This window comes from Netta rufina (genome assembly GCF_964035555.1).
Source record: "Netta rufina genome assembly, chromosome: 2".
Taxonomy (NCBI): domain Eukaryota; kingdom Metazoa; phylum Chordata; class Aves; order Anseriformes; family Anatidae; genus Netta; species Netta rufina.
Window position 1 is genome coordinate 78971911 of NC_140124.1, and position 19888 is coordinate 78991798.

The window sequence follows — 19888 nt, forward strand, 5'->3', positions numbered from 1 at the left end:
ATGTCCCTTTGAAGTCTCTGTTCTGCCCTTACAGGAATGGATATAAGAAAACCTACTTTGTGGAAGGAGGCACAGTGGAAGCCACAAGCAGAAGGTGCAACTGATGCAGGTCGCACTTGGCACAGCCACCTCCACTTGCCTGCGTACCAGAATATCTTGATTACGCCTGCCACCACAGATAGCAGCACCAGGGACAGTGGGGTGAGCCCCTGCATTACCGCCACAGCCCAAGAATAAACAGCCCATCATAAGAGGTGACACCAGGCTCGAGTTTCTGTGCCTAGTCCCGGGGAGCCTGCAGCACTAGACAGAAGGTACCCGCGGTGCTTTCCCTGGGTAGGCAGGGCATCCGCTTGGCCTTGTCAGAGCTAACGAGCACTTCTGACATGCCTGCAGAAGCCCTGCCTTCAGGGTGGCAGCCCCGCGGGCCCCACGTTCCTACTTTTTGAGTCAATTCCTTCCTGTCACGCCAGCGCCAGCTGTTCAGCTGCTCCCCTCAGTGAATTTGCTCGGCAAACAGCCGCCTGGCAAAGAAATCGCTCTGGTGATGGAGGCTGGGGCGTTCACTGCCTTTGCTGCAGCAGCAACTGTCACCGTGCTCGTGGTTGCTCTTCGCCTTAAAGCATGGCTACTGGCAGCAGGCACATGCCCACCTCCCAGCACGCAAGCCTGTGTGCACAGCCTGTAATAAACGTGAAATGTCTTCTGTGACTGAGGCCAGCTGTGCTCGCAACACGCCCAGGAGGGCCACCGGGCTACCACCTAGTGGAAAAATGACTCCCCCTCCAGTGCTCAGACACTCTGAGGTTGCACGGATGACTGCAGACCCACGACAGGGCATTTTCAAGCCCTCAGCAAGCAGATGGAGCTTTGCGATGGGTTCCTCCCAGCCAATCTTCCCGCGGGGCTGACTAGTTTCCAGGAGCATTAACCAGCCCGCTGACCACGGCCAAATGCCAGGTGGCTGGGAAGAGCCCTGGAACAGCCCTCGTGATGAGTGTCTTGTCCTGGCTGCCAGCACCTCGCACCGTATGGGTCAGCTCGCAGGCAGGGAGGCCTGGCTGCAGCCTGGGGGTATTGCTGGGTCCCCAGGAGCACCCATGACAGCAGAGCCTCTAAGTCTCCTGGCTCTTTGTGCTCTCACTTCTAATCAGCATACGAGCAGGAGATTTGTGTCTGTGTTTGCTTCACGGCGCAGCCATTACCCAAACTGACACTTGCAATTCAGACCAGAAGACAAGTGGAAAGGAAAACGGGGAAACAAGGGGAAAAATAACCCTCTGCACAGCAGAATAGGCATCACTGTATGCAAACCAGCAGCTCCAGCTGCAGCTTCATGACCTCTTTAAGCTGATCTAACTCTAGGCTGTCACCGAAACCATCAGCCCTATCCTTCCTGCCTGCCCTCTGTCACGAGCCGGACCGGGAAATCTGTCTGAATTTATTCTTCAGTTCTTTAATCAGGTTCATTTTCATTTGGATCAATTACTTCGTTTGGCTTACTGCTCAGCCCGCCCAAGCACTGGCAGAGGAGGCAGCAGGGAGCATGGTCAGAGGCCTCAGATTGCACCGAGGTTAGCTAAAAGCTATTGTCTTAAAAAAGACAATTGTCTTTCGAAATTGTCTGTTGAAAAGAATATTGTCTTAAAAGCCTCACAGCGTACCAGTCTTAACCTGCCTCACGCAGTCTGCCTCACGTTTACGAGGCTTGCAAAAAGCGTAGCCACTTCCAGAGAGATTCAAATGCAAACGCCACATTGGCAACATATAAATCAGCGATCTGCCCAGACTGATTTGATTTATGCTTTTGTCTGCGAGATGCTTATGTGAGACATGAAATGAAGCTATGACTTTGCAGACTCCTAATGAGAGTACGCGCGTGAGACAAACAGCTGGCAGCTGAGTTAGAGCAACCAAAAAAAAAACCACCCAAGGGTTTCCTGTGTCCTTAAACAGGACTTACCTGCTGCGTTTTATTTTATTTCCAAGAAATACGTACAGTTGGAGAATAGAGCTAAGGCTGTTTTGGCCCCATGATGTCTGAACGACAGCCTCCAAATGCAAATTTCAGTCACAGCATTTAATCTGCAGCAGCAGCGCCCTCGGATCCCTGGATGGGATTTTGGCACCCAAGTCTGTTCATTTATATTTACGTTCCAGAAATGGAGGTTGGTTCAAAGGAAGCCGGAGGGTGGGCACAAAGACGGGAACATTTATCTCTTCATCACGTGGCATGGTGCTTAGTCCTTCTGGAAAGATCAAGTCTCTTCGTAGTTAGCAACTGGGCCAGTCCGTTCATCAGCATCATAAATATGGTCAGAGACATCACCAGCACGTAGTGGCTAATGCTGCAAGGGAGAAGCAGACAAAAACAGAGAAATGCAGGTTTGTGAAGTAGAAAGAAATGACTTATTCATCTGATTTTTATTTATTTATTTTTTAAACTAGACCTAGTACAACACTTTACGTATGCTACTCCAGGAAAACCACTACAGCAGCACTACCAAGTAAAAAAACAAAGTCAAGTCTGCGGCAAAATAAAAAGGTGGGGACAACAGAAATCACAACTGAATGTGTACCAAGTGAATAAGAGGTACTGGGTTTACACAGATACATATAAATATATATATTTCTTCATCCTAGTGGGTAATTCAATGTAAGCAACAAACCACTGTAAGATTGCAGTTTGCTACAGACTGATCATGCAGAATTTAGGGAGAACTTGCCCAGAAGTAGGCATTTCTTTGTAACAAGACAAATCAGATATTTAGGTCAGTCGAGCTGCAATTTTCTAGAGAAAGCACTTCTCCAGCAATAAGCAGCTTTAAGGAAATGAACCCTTTTTTCACTCAATGTTTCTAGAAATCATCGATTTCACTGCTGTGGTAAGACATGGATTCAAACAGATTAAACAAATTAGTTCAAGAGTGGTTAATAGACACGGTAGGAAGATACAATTTCTGGGTTGGGAAGACCTCAAGTCACTAATAAGTTCAGCACACACACAGATTGTTCTCCACTTGCTCAAACTCTCACATTACTTCCTCAAGTACCTGATGCTCACCAGCAGTAAGGACAGCAATTGGTTCAGACTGAGATTTCACCTCGGAGATTCAGCATCCTGCCTTCAGTGTCTCAAGCTGGTTGTTAATATAACCACTGAGAAATTAGGATTTTTCCAACTCATGGCATTTCAGACTAGAGTTTCAGATGAAACGCTTGTCTGCATCACAACATCCAGTCACCAGTGCAGCTGGTTTTTTGTTGTTTTATTTTTTGTTGTCCTTTTCCCCAGGACTACTGAAGACACTGACATTATTCTGACACGAGAGGTGTTCATATCTCCCGGTGAACCCCATCTCCGCTGTTTCAAAGCAGATGGTTCCTTAGGACGCGTGGGGTAACTTCAGGCTTGATGAAGCCTGAGTTTATTTAGAAAAAAAAGGATCGCAAGGAGTACTTGCAGGTTTAATGATCTGGAATTTCTGCCTGAGGACCCATTCCGTTTGACAGTTTAGCCACGGAAGAGCAGTAAAGCTCGTAACTGATGCTATCAATCCTCACGACCCCGAGATGGTGACAATCTTGGCACTGGCATGCTGTAATTTAGTTCTGCGAAGCGTATAAGCACTGGCTCTTAACAAAGCTTGGCCACTAACCACTGTGAGAGAATAAAAGTCATCCAAAAGTTCACTAATGAGCAGGAGCTCTCCCACAGCCAGGATGCAAGCAACCACAGGAACTCAGCTGAACAAAATGGGTGGAGAGCACTGAGAGGGACCTGACTCACGCTACAAGATTTTTCTGTTTCCATTGGGGCTGATTATAACCTTTTCACAAATACCTTGCTCAAAATACATACATTTAAGGAATCGTTTACAAAAATCCACCGGTGCAAATGGGCTCCCACCACAGCAAGAGTAACCCCTTCTGTGCAACTCCCACCTGTGTGCACTGTAACTGAAAATGTTCCCTGCTGTGAACACAGGAAGGTTTAATTTATCAAACAGGAGCCATATTTCCTTCCCTACAAGTATCTCCCTCTCTAGCACAAGCTAAGCAGAGCAGCACGGCTACCAGAGCCGGCCTCCTGCTCTGTCTCCGTGGGGAATGTACAAATCCATGCAACGAGGGCATGAAGTCAGGCGCAAAGCACACTTTCATCTGGTCGCTGCACTTCGGACTTCGCGGCCCACAGTGAATTTATGACCCAAACGTTACACAACTCCCTCAAGAGCAGCCCTTGGAAGTCCACCTGGGTGTGTTGCAGACTCTGTCCGAGTTTCAGTGCTCCGTGCGAAAGGACATAATGCTGCCAAAGTCAAACCCGAGCCGCAGCTGTTTTCGTGGTGTCAGGTGTCCTTGTACGAGCACCCCAGGTGCAGCAGTTTGCCGAGCCCTTAGGAGAACAGCCACCCCGATGAACAGCTCTGTGGCTCAACGGCTCATGCATTTCTGGAAACACCTCAGCTTTCCCACTCACTTGGCACCAGAATTGTCGTTTCTCATATACAGTAGCAAGAATACTTTTACTCCAGCTCTGAAAGAAAGCTTGAAAACGCAGAATCTGAAAATGAGAAGTCAGATGAGGACCCTACCTTTACTCTTACAGACAGCCTGAGAGAGACGGTCATCTGAGGCTTAGCCATTGCTGAAGACCTCCTGCCATCAGCATGGTGCTTCCGCAGACATCTGACTTCCCCCCATCCTGAAAGAAGCTTTACCAGATGTGGGTGCTCATCCATTATTTGGGGGGTACAGAGAGGGGCTTTCTCCAACAAAAAAGCCTCTGCAAACTGTTTAGGCACCTGTCATTCTGGGGATTAGGTTCTTCGTGCTTTTATAAAGGACATTTCTCTCTTGCTATACTGCACAAGGCTGAATGGCTATGCTCCTTTATTAAAATATCAGATGTTCAGAGTAAAGAAAACATATATTATGTCACAGAGCACAATTAAAAGCAATTTCAGTCTATTTGCCACATAATTGCAAACAGCCAGCATCTCTGGGGCTATCAGCAACTGGTACTGCAGTGCCTGCAGGCAGCTCTGCTTGGCAAATTAGTTCTCAGGCTGGGGTAATGCTGTAATTAAACAAACAAACAAAGCGAGACTCTTACAGGTATGTGCCACAACAGCAGGGGAAAAAGCTCTCGATTCCTGCACAACCCAGAGCTACACCCTTGGCTGGATCTGTAGTTACAGGGAAGCAGGCAATTCTCAGAACAAGGCTCCTCCATCGCAAGTCAGAGCTGAGCTAACAAGACAAAAGAGTGAGGTTGCAGGCTCCAGGCAAGTCAGACCCCTGCAGAGGAAGGGAAAATCCTGAGCACGGTGGGGCAGGGAGCCTGCAGTGGGGCGATGCTTATGGAGGACAAGACGGGCAGGGACAGGCAGTGGTAAGAGGAGAGGTAGCTGGTGTAGGGGAACATGGACAAACTAAGGAAAGGCAGCACTGCTCAACAGAAAGGTGTTTGCCCCACCTGCGGATGGAGGTTACCAGGCAAGGCTAGTGCTAGGAGAAATCTGGATCAGGGCAACACCTGTTTTGGTCACAAGTAACCAGGAGGAGAACATACGAGGTACTACTCTCTCGTGGCTTTGTTTGGGACAGTGGGTATCGATGAGAAGCACTCACCCAAGAAAAGAGGAATCGAACACCACTAGAAAATGAGAAGAATCAATCCTGTCCCAACCTGCGCCTGGTCTCTCAAGACAGGCTAACTGCTAAGGTGGCAGACCTGACTGGAAACCGGGAAGGCAGGAAGACGAAGCAAGTTGCCTTAGCAATTAAAAAACGGAGACTGAACTAAAACAAACAGAATAAAGGAACTCATGCAAGGACTTGGAAGAGCTCTTTCCAGAAGCGTTTAAGGACCTTATCTCTACATGGCATGCTGCTTTCTGTGTGCTTGGGAAAAAAACAAACAAACAACAACAACCACCAAGAAATACTTCAGAGACCAGACGCAGGTTTTGAATTTTAAGTCTCCTGCATTTTCAGCCAGGATCCTTCACCATTTCTCCCTCCACTTCATCCGAGGCAAACCACAAAGCACATCGTCCTAGATCCTACTTTAGAGGTTGTTGATAAGCACCGTTCTCCTCATGGACGCAAGACCCTCGTTTTAATTAACAGCCCTAGAACAACACCATCCCCAAACTAAAACAGTTTCTATCAGATGAAAACCTAAACCCTTGATCTATGCTTTATCTATCTCCTCTGAACTTTGAAACTGCAGAAGAACAGTTCAGACTGTATCTATCTTTATATCTTCTAGCAACTGTTATAAAAAGATAGAGGAAGTAGTACAGCGTGTGTCTGGATAAAACTATAAAATACTGTCATATAAAGAAGTTTCAGGGTTCTGTCTTGACCATCTGTTTATACAGCTATTTACAAACCGCACGTACTATACAGCTCTAGTAGGTTTTAAAGGCTGTATATCTCCGTTTTTATAGATAGATAGATAAAACATAGCTTTTAAGCCATAGAGAAATATATTTCAGTGACAAAGAAGCTGAAAAGCTATCTATTCTATTTATCTGTTATTCAAAAATAAAAGAATCTGTCAGAACAAACTTCTCGTGATCAGGTACTACACACAGATAAATCAAACATACTGGGAATACTGCATCAGTGCACCTATGAAATGTAATGGTGGCTTCTTCCACAGCATACGACACAATTCAGGGTCACCTCGAGGTGTATGTGTACAGGGTAAGGTTAGCAGACCCCAGAAGCTTGCAAAAGACAACACTAGGAATTCAATATTCACTGAAAGATTATACCTCGTTCTTATATTAAAACAATAAAAAACAGCCACCCTCAGAAAAATAAGTTCACGCTGATTTTAGTAGCACCATTAAGCAACGGGGCATCAAGACTTTCTGAACAGCCATAAATAATCGTGATAATTTGTAATTTCCTGAGAGGAGGCAAGCAATAGTGGGTTGATAATTTGCTGAATGTGATACTACAGGACTTTATGTTGGGTGTGTTGTTTCTCAGCATTTCATTGATGATCTGGAAGAGAGGGAAAAGTAAAAATCTCTACATTCAGAGACAATACTTAAGTGGTGTGGTGTATTCAACCAGGAGAATAAAGACATGTTGTTAAGGCAGCTTGGAGGCATGGTAGACTGAGATGTAAGAAGCAGGAGTCAGGGGTGAAATAAAAAAAAAAGGAAATATATCAGTCAGGCAAATAAAAACTACTTCTGAACAATGCAAGAGATCCACTGGGAAACAATACCACCATAAAATAGTGATGAAAGTCATATTTTTTCCTCAAGGGACCTTACATTTGAAAGTACTGAGCACTGGTATTGAAAAACCCAGCTCTCGCCTAATGAGCATTCCTGACTCCCCCTTCATATTCTTAGTGAGAGGACATTCAAACATTTTGAGGGGCAGTAATTAGAAAATTCAAAGAAATCTATCACCACGAAAAAAGAAAGAAAGACTGGAAATATACCTCCGAAACTTTCCAAATGCAGGATATACACCCCTTCAAAGGACTTCAAAGGAATGGATCTCTCGTTTTTCACTAGGCAACTAAATTGCTGCTTTTCCAGTTTCATTTCAGTGATCTTGTAACCAGTAATACAAAATGAACCAGAAAATTGTATCCTCCTCAAACTACTTCCTATCACTACCACACACACACACACAAAAAGACAGCAGCTGGTCCTAAGGGCGCTCCTATTCTTTGTTCCACTAAATTCTGCACAGGTTTTGTTGAGATACAAATGGCTGGAAACAAACCAACCATCATTTCCTTAACTGACTCAGTCTTCTCAGGAACATTTTGGCAACACCTAAAATGTCAGCTGAGAGAGGATATTTTCAGACCTTGCTGTCAAAGCAACAACAGACAACACTGCCATAGGAATGCTACAGGGCTGTCACGGCGTCTGTAACAAAAGGACAGGAAAGAGGCACATTAGTATCTCTCTCCCACCAGTTTTGGGAATTGCCCAAAACCCCACGAATCTCATGTTTCAGGAATAAACAAAAAAATCTTCTGCCACTGCCTGCTGATTCTGCCAAGCTTGAGGACTGCACGTTGAAAGATCTGCTCAGGATCAGGAGGGGTCAAAAGATTGTTCACCCTGGGTAAGAGGACTGCTTCAGTTCTCTCTGCAGCTTCACCTCTTTTCTTACACAGCCCAGTCAGTTTTATCTTATGTGCATGCACACACACAAATATGTGTGTGTACACATATACACAAAAATATAAATCCTATACACACAACATACATAGAGAAATTACAATAAAATAATGTAGGTTGTAAAGTCAAACATTCAAAAGTGAAGTAATAACAAAGTTAACGCTGCCTGAGCATTATGCATTAACACACACAAAACTAATCACAAATTACTTCGAAAAAGGACTACTTCAATGCCTTCTTCAGTGTTCAAAACACACACAACGAGAGGCAGAATTACATTTGTATGTATCAGGCTCCCCCAAGCTCTTTGGAACAAAGCCTACCTCCAGCTGAAATAGATCCAACAACCTATCCCAGCTGTAAATCACTGTGCTATGAAGACTGTACACGAGAAACAAAGGTTTGGGTTACTTGTGACAATTTTTGTTCTTGTTCTCTAACTCCCAATTAGAAAGCTTCTTGCCCAGCTGAACAGACAACTTCAGAGGTCTTTAAAATCCTTATTAACCTACAGAGGAATTCAAACCAAAGGATGAGGCCATCTGATCTACCATAACCTGACAGCAACAAGGAATTGTGATGTTAAAGCAGTTTCCATTATTTGATCTAACTCGATCTCCTCCCATTAGGAACCTTCAAAAGCTGTAGGCAGGAGTTTCAGCCTCTCGGGCAGAATGTGTGTGTATATATGCATGCATGCACCCAAAGAAGTGCAGGGCTCAGCAAAGCACAGGGTAAATGTAGACTAAACAGAGCATTAACAACGGGTCACTATTCAACTTTTGTTTAAATAACAGTTTCAAGTGACCAGATTGGCTGGATTATTAACACCACATTCCCTGCTAAGCTTATTACAGAATGCTACCTACTCCCACAACTCAGCGAAGGTAAGTCTGAAACGTGCATTTCTTGGATGTGCTATTTCTGGGCCACTCACAAATACGAATGCACAGCAATGGATGCCGTAGGACTCACAATGCAAAACAAATTCACTTGCTGAAATTGTGATTTGTATCTTAAATGCCGCAGATTTATTCTCCCCCAACTGCGGGTAGGATAAATGCACGGGTATTGGTACCCACCAACATATTCACACAACGTTCATGAATTCACAGGGGATCTTATACAGAAATTTAACTAGATTCATGACAATTAAGAACCTTGATAAATTATTATTTTAACAGTAATTAAAACTAATTACAATGCAAATCAGTAATTAAGATATTTTTGTGTAATTACTGTTCTTTAAAAATAACAGGATTTCTTGTCATGCAAGATTAATTACTTACTCCACGTTGCTTTGGCACAGATTTTAAGATGTAATTTTAGCTGGGGATGTATCTATGCATGTGTTGGGGTGCACGTGTGCACATATGTATTCATACGTGTTTTAAGTACGGGGAACATCACTGAAGCATTTGATTAAGGAGAGTAATTGGAAAAAATTACAAGAGTTCTGAGTAGATAAACAACAATATTAACCTATGAACCTTCTTAAAATGCATTGGAGGCAAAAAAAATACTGTACCTTGTTCCTATTTCGAGCCAGCTTCCATAATCTTTAACCAAAAAGAAAAAGTGCTAGGAAAAAAAAACAACAAGTTTTATTAGTACATCATCATTGCACAATTTGAAACCTAAAATTAAAACGAACATTTTCAGGTTGTTTACTCCAAGTTTCTAATTCAAGTAGAACAAGGGCAAGACCTTTCCAGGAATGCTCATTTGGACAAAAGTAAAGAATACTCTAGCAGCCAGAGATAGACTTAACATGGCATCAAACACAAACAGCTAAAGATAGACTGAGTTCTGTTCCTGTTTGCCAGCAGCAGCAGAGCTTACCAGCAGAGAACCTTTTCAATAAGAAAATGCAGTTCACCTTATTGCCCAAAATAATGGGATCCCAAGTAATGCCTAATGTCAATAAGCAGCCTACATATCGTTTACATGGAATTCTGCCATGAATTTCTTTGTGCAAGTCTGGCAGTTCCCCGTTTGCAAAAAGGCAATAAAGTCAGGAGAAGACAATTATTTATCAGTGAATTATAGCTAATGGCCACAATAAATACTTCGGAAGACTCAAGAAAAGCAGTGTTGTTTCATTTTTTTTCTTGCTAGCTTTCTCATTTCTCGATATGCACACAGCTCCTGCATATCAAACCCTTTTGGTCTTGTTTTGTTTTCTACACCAAGTTGCTAATTGTTTTAAAATCATTAAGTCAAAATAGGAGAATATGTGAGATAGGAAATACTGGGGCTTGCTACATATCTGCACACACCCCCACTCCTCTTTTGTCTTGGTCTATTTAGACTGATTTTATTAGTGAAACGCTGAGTGTGGCTTACTGATATTTTAATCCTTTTCCTCTGAAAGTTATCAAAGAACAGTTTAGTCAAAAGACTTGTTTAGAGTTACACAAAACTGTATCTTCTCCATTTTTTACTCTACAGACAAATTAGTCATTATTTGGTTTTGTACTTGTGCTGTTTTTCCTGTAAGGTAAGATCCACAGATCACACTGCATTGTACGTTATGATGCCCACTGCCATCACATCTGGAATACTTACTCCGAAGTGACCAAACAAAAACAGCATGTAAAAGTGAGAACACCAGCTCTACCTGCTGCTTTCTAAAGGTTTCTGTTGAACTCATGATATCGAGAGGCACCAACTGGTATTACTTGATACCATTAGAGAGGAACAATGAAAACACACTTTTAACCTGTAAAAACTATACTGGGTTATTACTGTTCAGATTTGGGTTGTTTGAACTACCTTGGCTTGTGGACACAAGCTATCTGAAGATATTTCCTAACAGCTTATTACAAAAGGCACAGTGCCTTTTCACATGTTGCAGATCTCCCAGATGCTGGCAATTCTAACAATGAAAATGGCAACACATTTTTCCTTTTAATCTTTTTTTCTTTTTCGTGGGAAGAGGGAGAGGGTGTGAGGAAAAGGTTCAGATTCCTGAAAAATTAACTAAACCTAGCACACAGCTAGAACTGATATTCTCATTTAAGCTCTTCCTGAGAATTTGATTGAAAAGCACATGAAAGACTCAGAATGACTTGTTACTCCATTTTTGTCTCTTGTTATTGTAAGTATATTGCTTCTTTGGAAACTTTAATTACATGAAATTCAAAGAGCCGTGATTGCAGGAGTGTTATTTCTAAATTGTGCTAGGATTTCAATTCACTGCCCTAGTTGCAAAAATTTTGAAGTCTGAAGCAAATTCAGATCCGTAGCTGGAGTTAATAGAGCCCTCTGCTTTACCTTATTCGAAGAGAATGTGCAGCAACAACTTACCAAAGCCATGATGTCTGAAATCACAAGAACAATGAGGAAAAGGCTGCAAAGAAAAGTAAAACAGCAACAGATCAACCTTCATTCATGGCCACAGATGTTGCAAAGCACACTAACTCCTCTTCTCCCCCGTAAAGAAATTAAAATAAGATATGATTTCTTGTGGTCAACTGCCTTTCAGCCGCTCGGCTCCTTTTCAATGTATTAGAGAGCCGTCAAAATATATGCCTAGAATATTAGGTGTTTTTAATCCCACCCTATTTGAGAATAACATTTCACATTAACAGCTTCAATTTTGCAACAGAGAAACCTAACATGGGTCACTAGCAGAGAACAAGAGCATGCTAGAAACAGTGCCTGTCCATCCCCTGCACAGGGAACTCATGTGCCAGCTAAGCCAAAGAAAGCTGATTTAGAGGTTTCGGGGTGGACTCAAGAGTGAGCAAAACTGTTTTGTGCAGGCAGATAGATACCTGAGCTGATCAGTCCTGCTCTACAACCATGCCTGCTGAACAAGGAGCTTGCCTTCCCCTTCCAGAGCTCTGGGTACCTGTGAGCTGCTCCAACGAGGTGCAGCATTTTTTTGGTGGCATGCTCCCAGACTCACAGGAGTCTGTCAGGCAGCAGTTTACCTCTGCAAAGTAGACTGCAGCCAATAAAATGAACCAGAAGGGAGCACGTAGAGCTATTTTTTTCCCCATTAACCTAATCTTCTTTTCATTAAACTATGTAAATCCTAAATTGCATGAAAGCAATTACTATAACTGGTTAAAACTAGCTTCTAAGTTAATGATGCTGAAGCAATGTAGCAAGGAACTGACCCATTAGCAGAGGAGTCTTTAACTATAATACAGTTAATTTATCAGTACTATCACCGTAAATCCATGAAGCCTTTTTTTTTGGGAAAAAAATGTCCTGCAGCAGCATTGCACAAGCCTGTTCTGGGAGGACACCCATATCGATGTCTCCAAAGAAGAAAAAGTTTCTGATATTGCCAAAGCCTGCATGTGGTTCATTAGTAAATCAGGATGTGTCTCAGGCTCACTGAGAGGCATCTGTCCCCTTACCTATGGCTCAGTTCAGATGTTGCAATCTTGGAAGCCTAGGAAGTACTCAGCTAGAGGGCTGTTTTCACAGGGAAGTTATAAGAACATATTCTGACAGAATATTCTCCACAAACAGGAAAAAAAAAAAGAAAAAAAAGAAAAAAAAAAGGATAATTCTTTAATCTATAAACAGGGAGTTTGGGAGCAATTTGTTGAGACAACAAAAACCTGCTTTACGCCCTTCTGAACTGCAGGAAGCCTTTCACAACGGAAGGACAACACTAATTTCAGAGCATGTTTATAACACTACAAAAACAAGATTGCCCCCCGTGATGGCTTAATTTAGCTAGCAGGGGCAGCAAGAGCAATAATGAGAGTACAGCACAGACTCCAGGATGTGCTGATAATCAGAGCACAACCCCTCCAGGGAACCTGGGCACGTCTTATGGTTTCTGTCTTGATCCCAAGCTGATGCTGTGGCAGTATCACTGCTATTGTTACCTGAGCAGCTAAATGAAGCCAGTAAAAATCCCAGCCTGAGGTACAACCACAGCCTCATAAACCTGCAAAGATGTACTTGTGTCCCATGCTTTAAAAATACACAATTTTCCCTCTCACACACTCATATGCACGTTACACAAAAGCTTGCAATATCTCCAGTGTTGCAAAGCACTCAGAAGTTGGGAAATGCTGACCTTTGTGATGCCTGATCCCTACAAATGTGAATTGTTAGCTGACTTTCTGAACAATGCCAGTTCCTCAGTGCAGCCCTGCTCCTGTATTAACCTTAGTGAGGAAGAGATACCCTTCCCTTCCTGGGAGGTCGAGGGACTATCCCAACACACTGCATGCACAGCTGAGGCAGAAAAAGGGAGAAGGCAGGCCTTGTGCTACCTCTGCCACAAGAAGTCGGGTTTCAGGCTGTCATTCTCCTCTTAGTACCAGGTGAAATTGCAGAAGGAGACAACAGGCAGAGCACAGGCAGGGTGAAAACAAACAGAAAGGCACAGGACATCACAGCGATCAAGGGCAGCTTTCTCCATCTTAGCTGAGCAATATGAAGGTTGGTCCCCCAGCCACTGTCCAGTGAGACCCTTGGCCCCAAACAAGATCCCACTGTGACAAATTCAAAATTAGGTGGTGGACCTCCTACATCTCAGCACCATCTGTAACCCCACATGATGTTCAGAGGCTGGGGACCCTTCTCACATTCACTTTGAAAAGTCTTTAGAGATGGAGAAAGGGCAGGCAGCCATCTAGCCCTACCACAAAAAACATCATATCGAGGACACCTGAGCAGCATTCTACTGCCATAGAAGGGCATACAGACCTTTTTTTTTTTTAATGCTATTTGTGGTGAGGTCAGTGCTACACAGTTCTGAATTGGTTACGTTATAAATGGATTATTTTTAAAATATTGTACTATAAGCAGAGTTGCAGTATGAAACAAAAATCAGACTTCAGATTCTGCTCATTTTTCTATATTACAGAGAAAACAGTGCTCCTTCTGTGTATTGTCAAGAAAGAATATTAAATATCTGATTGCTTCAGACAGAGCCAACACCTCCATTTATAATCATTTATCACAAAAAGAACTCCTGAGCTTGCAGAATCACTGAACAAGAAAACCAAACTGCAGTAACAAGTAACAGTATGACCCATCGGCTGATTTTTTTCTTTTAAATTTAGATATGACAATCTTGAATTCTTGCAAAATAGATTTGAAACCCTTACTAATGCAGAAATACAGCATTTACTGTACCTCTTAGAAGACAGCTGAGTTGTGACCTGAACAGCTTCGAAAGCGCATGACACCAGAACAAATGGGATTACAACCTGTTAAAACAGAAACAACATTTTGGTTTATGACTGTATTTACACAACAACCTGGCAGGTTGTGGAAACAGTTTCATCCTTTTGAAATTATCACAGAGTGTGTATGTTACAAAAACAAAATATTGGCAAGAAAGAGTAGAGACCCATTCTGCAGGAAGCATGTTCTGTAAATGAATAGAAAACCCTTTCCATCGTCATAGCTGAACTGCAGTGAAATAAACCATGAGGCAATATGGAAAACTGTAATTAAAACACATTAATGGTACTCACTTCATTTAGCCATTTTAACACTGATGAGAAATACTTCAGCAAGGCTAAAAGACAGAACTATTCAGATCTAATATCCTGTGTGACAGGCTGCAGAGCTCCAAGTGAAGTGTAATAGGTCAATCTTAGCCTCACACGCACAAAAACAAAAATTAAGTATAGCATATGTTCAGAAAAAAAAAAAAAAAAAAGTAAAGTAAGGCAAATGAAAGCAGTTCAGTAAACTAAGAACAAAACAAAGCCAAAAAAAAAGATAGAAACATTAATGTCTTTTGCTCCTTCTAAAGTTGCCTTGCACTTCTTAAGTCTAAGCACATCACAACTCCTAGAGGCTAAAAGCTCTTCTCTAGGATCCAGAAAGTTTGCACTGACTTGTGTCCTGGAGTATTACACATATACCTAAGTGCTTTCCCTGGGACAGAAGCAGCAGAGATGCAGAGGTAGGAGCTGCTGCATATTTTAAGAGAAATCCATAAATTCCATGTTTTCCTTCCTGTTTGCCTCTGCCTCTGGCAGATCCTGTTCTCCAGTATCAGAACAGAGCTCCCACACCTCGCCTGCAAACAAGAAGTGCACTCCAATCTCTAATAGACCATTAAGATATTAGAAAAAAATATTAAAAATAGCACTCATTGTGAAAATGACAGCCTAATCAGTAGAGCATTCAAAGCCTGTACTTAATGTAATGTAGATAGATGGAACTAATAAAATATATATTTCCATCCATGTTTCTGTAGATATTATACTACAGGGAAAACTCACCATTTTAAAAATAATCTAGAAGTCTTTTCAACATTTAAAATTTCCATTTTAATGCAATAAACTGATCTAATACAGTTAAATTATACTTTCCATACAATTTAGCTTCTCTCCTCTGGGAATCAGAAGAATCCATCTCTAGAAATAATACAGAGGCTGAAAGCTTCACACATGGTTGAGAAGGCTAATGAAGCTCAAATACATATATATGTTTTTGTAAATTGCAAAGTAACAACTGCGTACACGATGTGTTATTTATTAAACAGCTCTTTGAGAACATTTCACTAAGGCAGGATTACTAACCTTCAGCACAAGCAAGCCTCCCATCATAAAGGGACTGAACACAGTTAAGAAACAATAGACAGACGCAGGATCAAAACTAGGGAAACATGAAAAAGACATTACAACATGTCCTCAAAATGGCATTTTGCATTAAAAAAACGTAGCATTTAGTTAGTCCTGTGTATATACATTTTTAAACAAGGCTTCCAGCCTTCTCTCCTCTTGCTCAAATATTAAATTAGCAAGGACTGTTTACACTTCACTTTTCTTTCTCTGCAATTTTTCTCTGCCGGTGTCTTTTGGGGAGCCATGCTGCTAATGAGCAGCCGAGCTCTCCCAAGTCATGCTGCCAATATCTTCTAATGGAAATTGAGATGACCCCGTAACCAAACAGTGCAGCCTTTTAGGGAACAAGTTACAGAGCAGAAAAAATACCTTGCTATTATTATTATCACTGAATATTGCTTTAATTCTGCTGCCTTAATCTTGCGAACCAAATTTGTATTCAGTATACCAACTGCAGGAAGAACTGTTGTAGCCTACTGTTTCTCAAATCAATGAGTAAGATTTACCTGTTAACAGAAGCTATGTTTCCAGTGCCAAAAAAGGCTGTCACTATGAAGAAAACCTAGATGCACTTAAGGAAAACACACCGCAGAAACAGCTGTAGTAAAACAAACCCAGCATTTTCCCCCTTCGTTCCAATTTAATTCCCAAATCCTGTAAATTTAATTCCCAAATTTTTTTCCTCTTCCCATCAGGCAGAGGGTTACTGACAATGGCTCCTGCTGCTAGAGGTCCCTCTGGGTCTTTCCACTCCTGTTACAGCTACTGCCTCAGATCATTCAAGTCTCTGCATAAACAGCTTGCTACCAAATATTCAGCAGAATCGTCGTGATTCTGTATGCAGAATTTCTGAAGGATTAGGTCAGCACAACTACAGAAATTACGCCTCCCAAGTGTATCACATCATTTCAAGTTTAGTAACACAGCAGTCTAACAGTATAGTGCAAATCTGCCAGTTGAGATTTATAACAACAACAATTTTGTAACAAAGCAGAAAAAAAATACCAGTGGCACATAGGTCTAATGAAAATGCTAAGCATGTGAATTCTGAATCTTCTTCTGGAAAATCAGGCTACGAGGTCAATCAGTGCAAGACTGACTTTTGGACCCTATATAGGAACCTTGAAAGATTCTTTTTAAGATAAACAACTAACAGGGTTGTGGATGCAACGTGACTGTTCTAGTAGAAAAGGCTTTGAACACCACTATTTCTAATTGTTACACATACCTGAGTTAAACAAAACAAAACACTACCTTCTGAGCTAGTATGTATCACACCTGCAAAGGAGACTAGCAAATTGTATATTTTTTCCAAGAGCTGAACAGGATACATTCAAGTGTTCTCAATTAAATATAATAACTTAATCTCATCTTAAGTGTTTGATATGAAAGAAGTACTATGCTGAAACTTTAAAAAATATAATCATATTGCTTGGGTCTTGTTTTGGCTAATTTTTAGGATCTGACAGCACTAATTTCAACATAGCTTTTTTTTTGTTAAAAAAACAGCAAAGTAGCAAATGAAATAGATGAACTCACTGCAGGATCTCAGGTTGTTTTCAGGTATACTGTATAAACAAATAATTTCAACTGCAGTCCCAGGATGAAAGAGAAAAGCAGTAACATTATCAAGATTTTAGAGTACTGAAAAAAAAATACCAGCAGTTGCAGTTACAGTAATGCAAAATAACTGCTATGCTAGTGAACAAGCAAACCTGAGCACAAACCCTTTCTAGCAGCAGAAAGGATATGCGATACATTTTATTCTAGGCCAAACTCTGGCAACACATTTCATTACAGTCTGCAGGAACTTTCCTTCTCATCTCATCTGATTGGCCAAGGCCAATGCCTCCCCTTTAACATTTTCTTCCTAATAAACTGCCAGAAGAGAAAAAACAAAACCAGAATTATTTTAATATCACCTTTTCCAACTAATTTGTGAAGGTTGAATGAATTCTCTACAGCCAAAATGTACTGAAAGGCAACCAAACTGAAAACTGATGCCCTTAGAATAAAGTTAAACTCAACTGTAATAGTTATAAAAGATCAAACTTTTCAAAGTGGCAAAGGAGACAGATTTCAAAGAAAAGTACAGTTCATTAAGGATTTATTTTTTCACTACTGTATACAAAACAATGTACAAGACTGTTGTCTTCTGAGCAATGCGAGTCAGATCATCTTCACTAGCTTCTGTATCCAACCACTATCAGACTAGAATTTTTTGATTATAGGACCTTGTGAAACAAACCCATTTTTTTCCTGGAAAGCAGCAGCCAAAAGGATACGAAGAAGAAAGACCTGCGGATGTCATCTAGGTGGAGCTGTCGAAACTGAGTTATATCAGTAGCATAGGCGAAGTTGAAAACAGCAAGCTGGGAAGACAGCAGAAGAAATCAATACGTTACATAATGGATGTACTTCAACAGAACCACCATATTTTTCACTGAAATGAATGAGAAATAAACCTACTTCCCTAGCAGCTGTTATTAGAGTGACATTATGATGAGGACTGCAAACTTACCCATATTTTCATTATACTTTAATGAATCTGCCAGAAAGATTGTCCTAGTGAGATGATCAAGTGAACACAAGCAGAGTTGCCGCTGTTATCTAGACTAAAAAAGAACTTCTATGACTTATATTTATCATCTTCTTTTTCCATCATAACTATTCCTCCTACACACACACACTTCCACTGGTCACAAGAACATGTGGATAAGGACCCACAGAAATAATAGACTGCAATCATCCTTAATTGACTTATGCTGTGGATGAGAATACTAAAATATTCTCCATCTCCTTCACTCTGTCACTTGACCTGAAGAGAAACTGTCTTCATGGAGTTTAAGAGGCCAAAGAACTCCTTTTCACTGAGGAAAAGAAAAACGTCAAGTAATAAACATTCAATACTGTCAACATTTTAATTAATGATCTCACATCAGAGAACTAAGGAGGATTCTCAAGTACAACATTTACTTTATGGCAGGTATTAACAGGTATTCAAGAGATGAATTTTCTAATCTAAAAGTGGGAAGCAGGGTGACTGTTATTGTTCCATTCACTTGAAACCAAAAGAAAAGTCAAAAGACATGCAGATAGTGACAACATAAACCATAATTACAGTTCCTTATGTTCTTGTCATTAACATTTGATTAATAGTGTTCATTACTGTTCAAGTCTTCTACATAATATAAGGCTTTAATAGAATTTAATTTTAAAACAGACAGAATATCAGACCACCATCAGGCAGGCAAGCATCACAGATGGCTTGTCACAAGATGCAAAAGGTACAGTGGGTTCAGGAGCAGAAGAGAAAGTAGATCCCACTGAAAACTGCCGTGCTAAGAATTTCCTGCTATCACGGCCTTGCACTATGTTTTTTTCTGTTTGTGTGTGTGTTACCTTGTACATTTTTGCATTCAGACTCCACCTCTGTCACTTAAGATGCCACAAAACTTGCTCACATAAAATACCGCTAGTGTATGCAATATACATAAAAAGTGATTCCCATTTTCATTTCCAATATCCAGCAATAAATTGGTAAAACTTGTTCTCTCTCAAGTTGTAAAATTGTCTCCCTTGAGGAGACAAAATCACAGCATTTGTCAGATCCACTCTAGCAACTGCTTTGTCATGAAAGATAAATACCACCTCCTCTCTTACAAGCGTCTCTGGCCACTTCTGTGCATCCCTACCCAGATTCTCTGAGACCAGCACCAAGGAGGGCACAACTGGGAGAAGTGAGGAAGAACCACATTGCATACCTGCTTAGTTCTGAGCACCCAGACAGCTCTGCAGCAGGCATCCAGGCTCTAACCAAATCAATGGCAAAGCCACAGCCTGCTAAAACCTGGACCTAAAAGTTAAACAGCAGTGTGAGCAGCATGGGTTTTAAAAAGTGCTTTAAAAATTTTGGGGTGAAAGAAATTGCACTGATACCTATTACAAAATTCTCTCTCCAGGCAAATCCAAGAATGTTACAGCTTCAATTTAGTCTCCAACTCCTTGTCTGTCATATCAGAAATAAAGGGCCATCTTTGATGAAAGAGAGGGGCAGGACAAAGTCAAACGAGATTTCTTGTATTTCCTATGGGTCATTCCAGAAATGAAATTATTTCTTTTCAGTCTTTACATGGACACTCACGACTGCCA

At 41.4% G+C, this 19888-nt stretch overlaps 1 protein-coding gene across 3 annotated transcripts in view; it reads right to left on the reverse strand.

Moving 5' to 3' along the window:
- Nucleotides 1–1976: 1976 nt before the first annotated feature.
- The window catches only part of PIGN (phosphatidylinositol glycan anchor biosynthesis class N), a 104771-nt gene continuing 86859 nt past the window's right edge, over nt 1977–19888 (reverse strand). Inside the window, exons 23-29 of one of the 3 annotated variants that reach the window (XM_084306742.1) lie at nt 18022–18108; nt 16243–16298; nt 15692–15767; nt 14289–14362; nt 11484–11526; nt 9703–9755; nt 1977–2348 (exon numbers count right to left, since the gene is read on the reverse strand). In XM_084306742.1, coding sequence (XP_084162868.1) covers nt 2225–2348; nt 9703–9755; nt 11484–11526; nt 14289–14362; nt 15692–15767; nt 16243–16298; nt 18022–18108 — 513 coding nt within the window. In that variant the 3' untranslated portion in view covers nt 1977–2224. Of the gene's footprint in view, nt 2349–9538; nt 9584–9702; nt 9756–11483; nt 11527–13420; nt 13461–14288; nt 14363–15691; nt 15768–16242; nt 16299–18021; nt 18109–19888 lie in introns of those variants that run through there. The other 2 variants (XM_084306743.1, XM_084306744.1) reach the window with 2 other exon arrangements.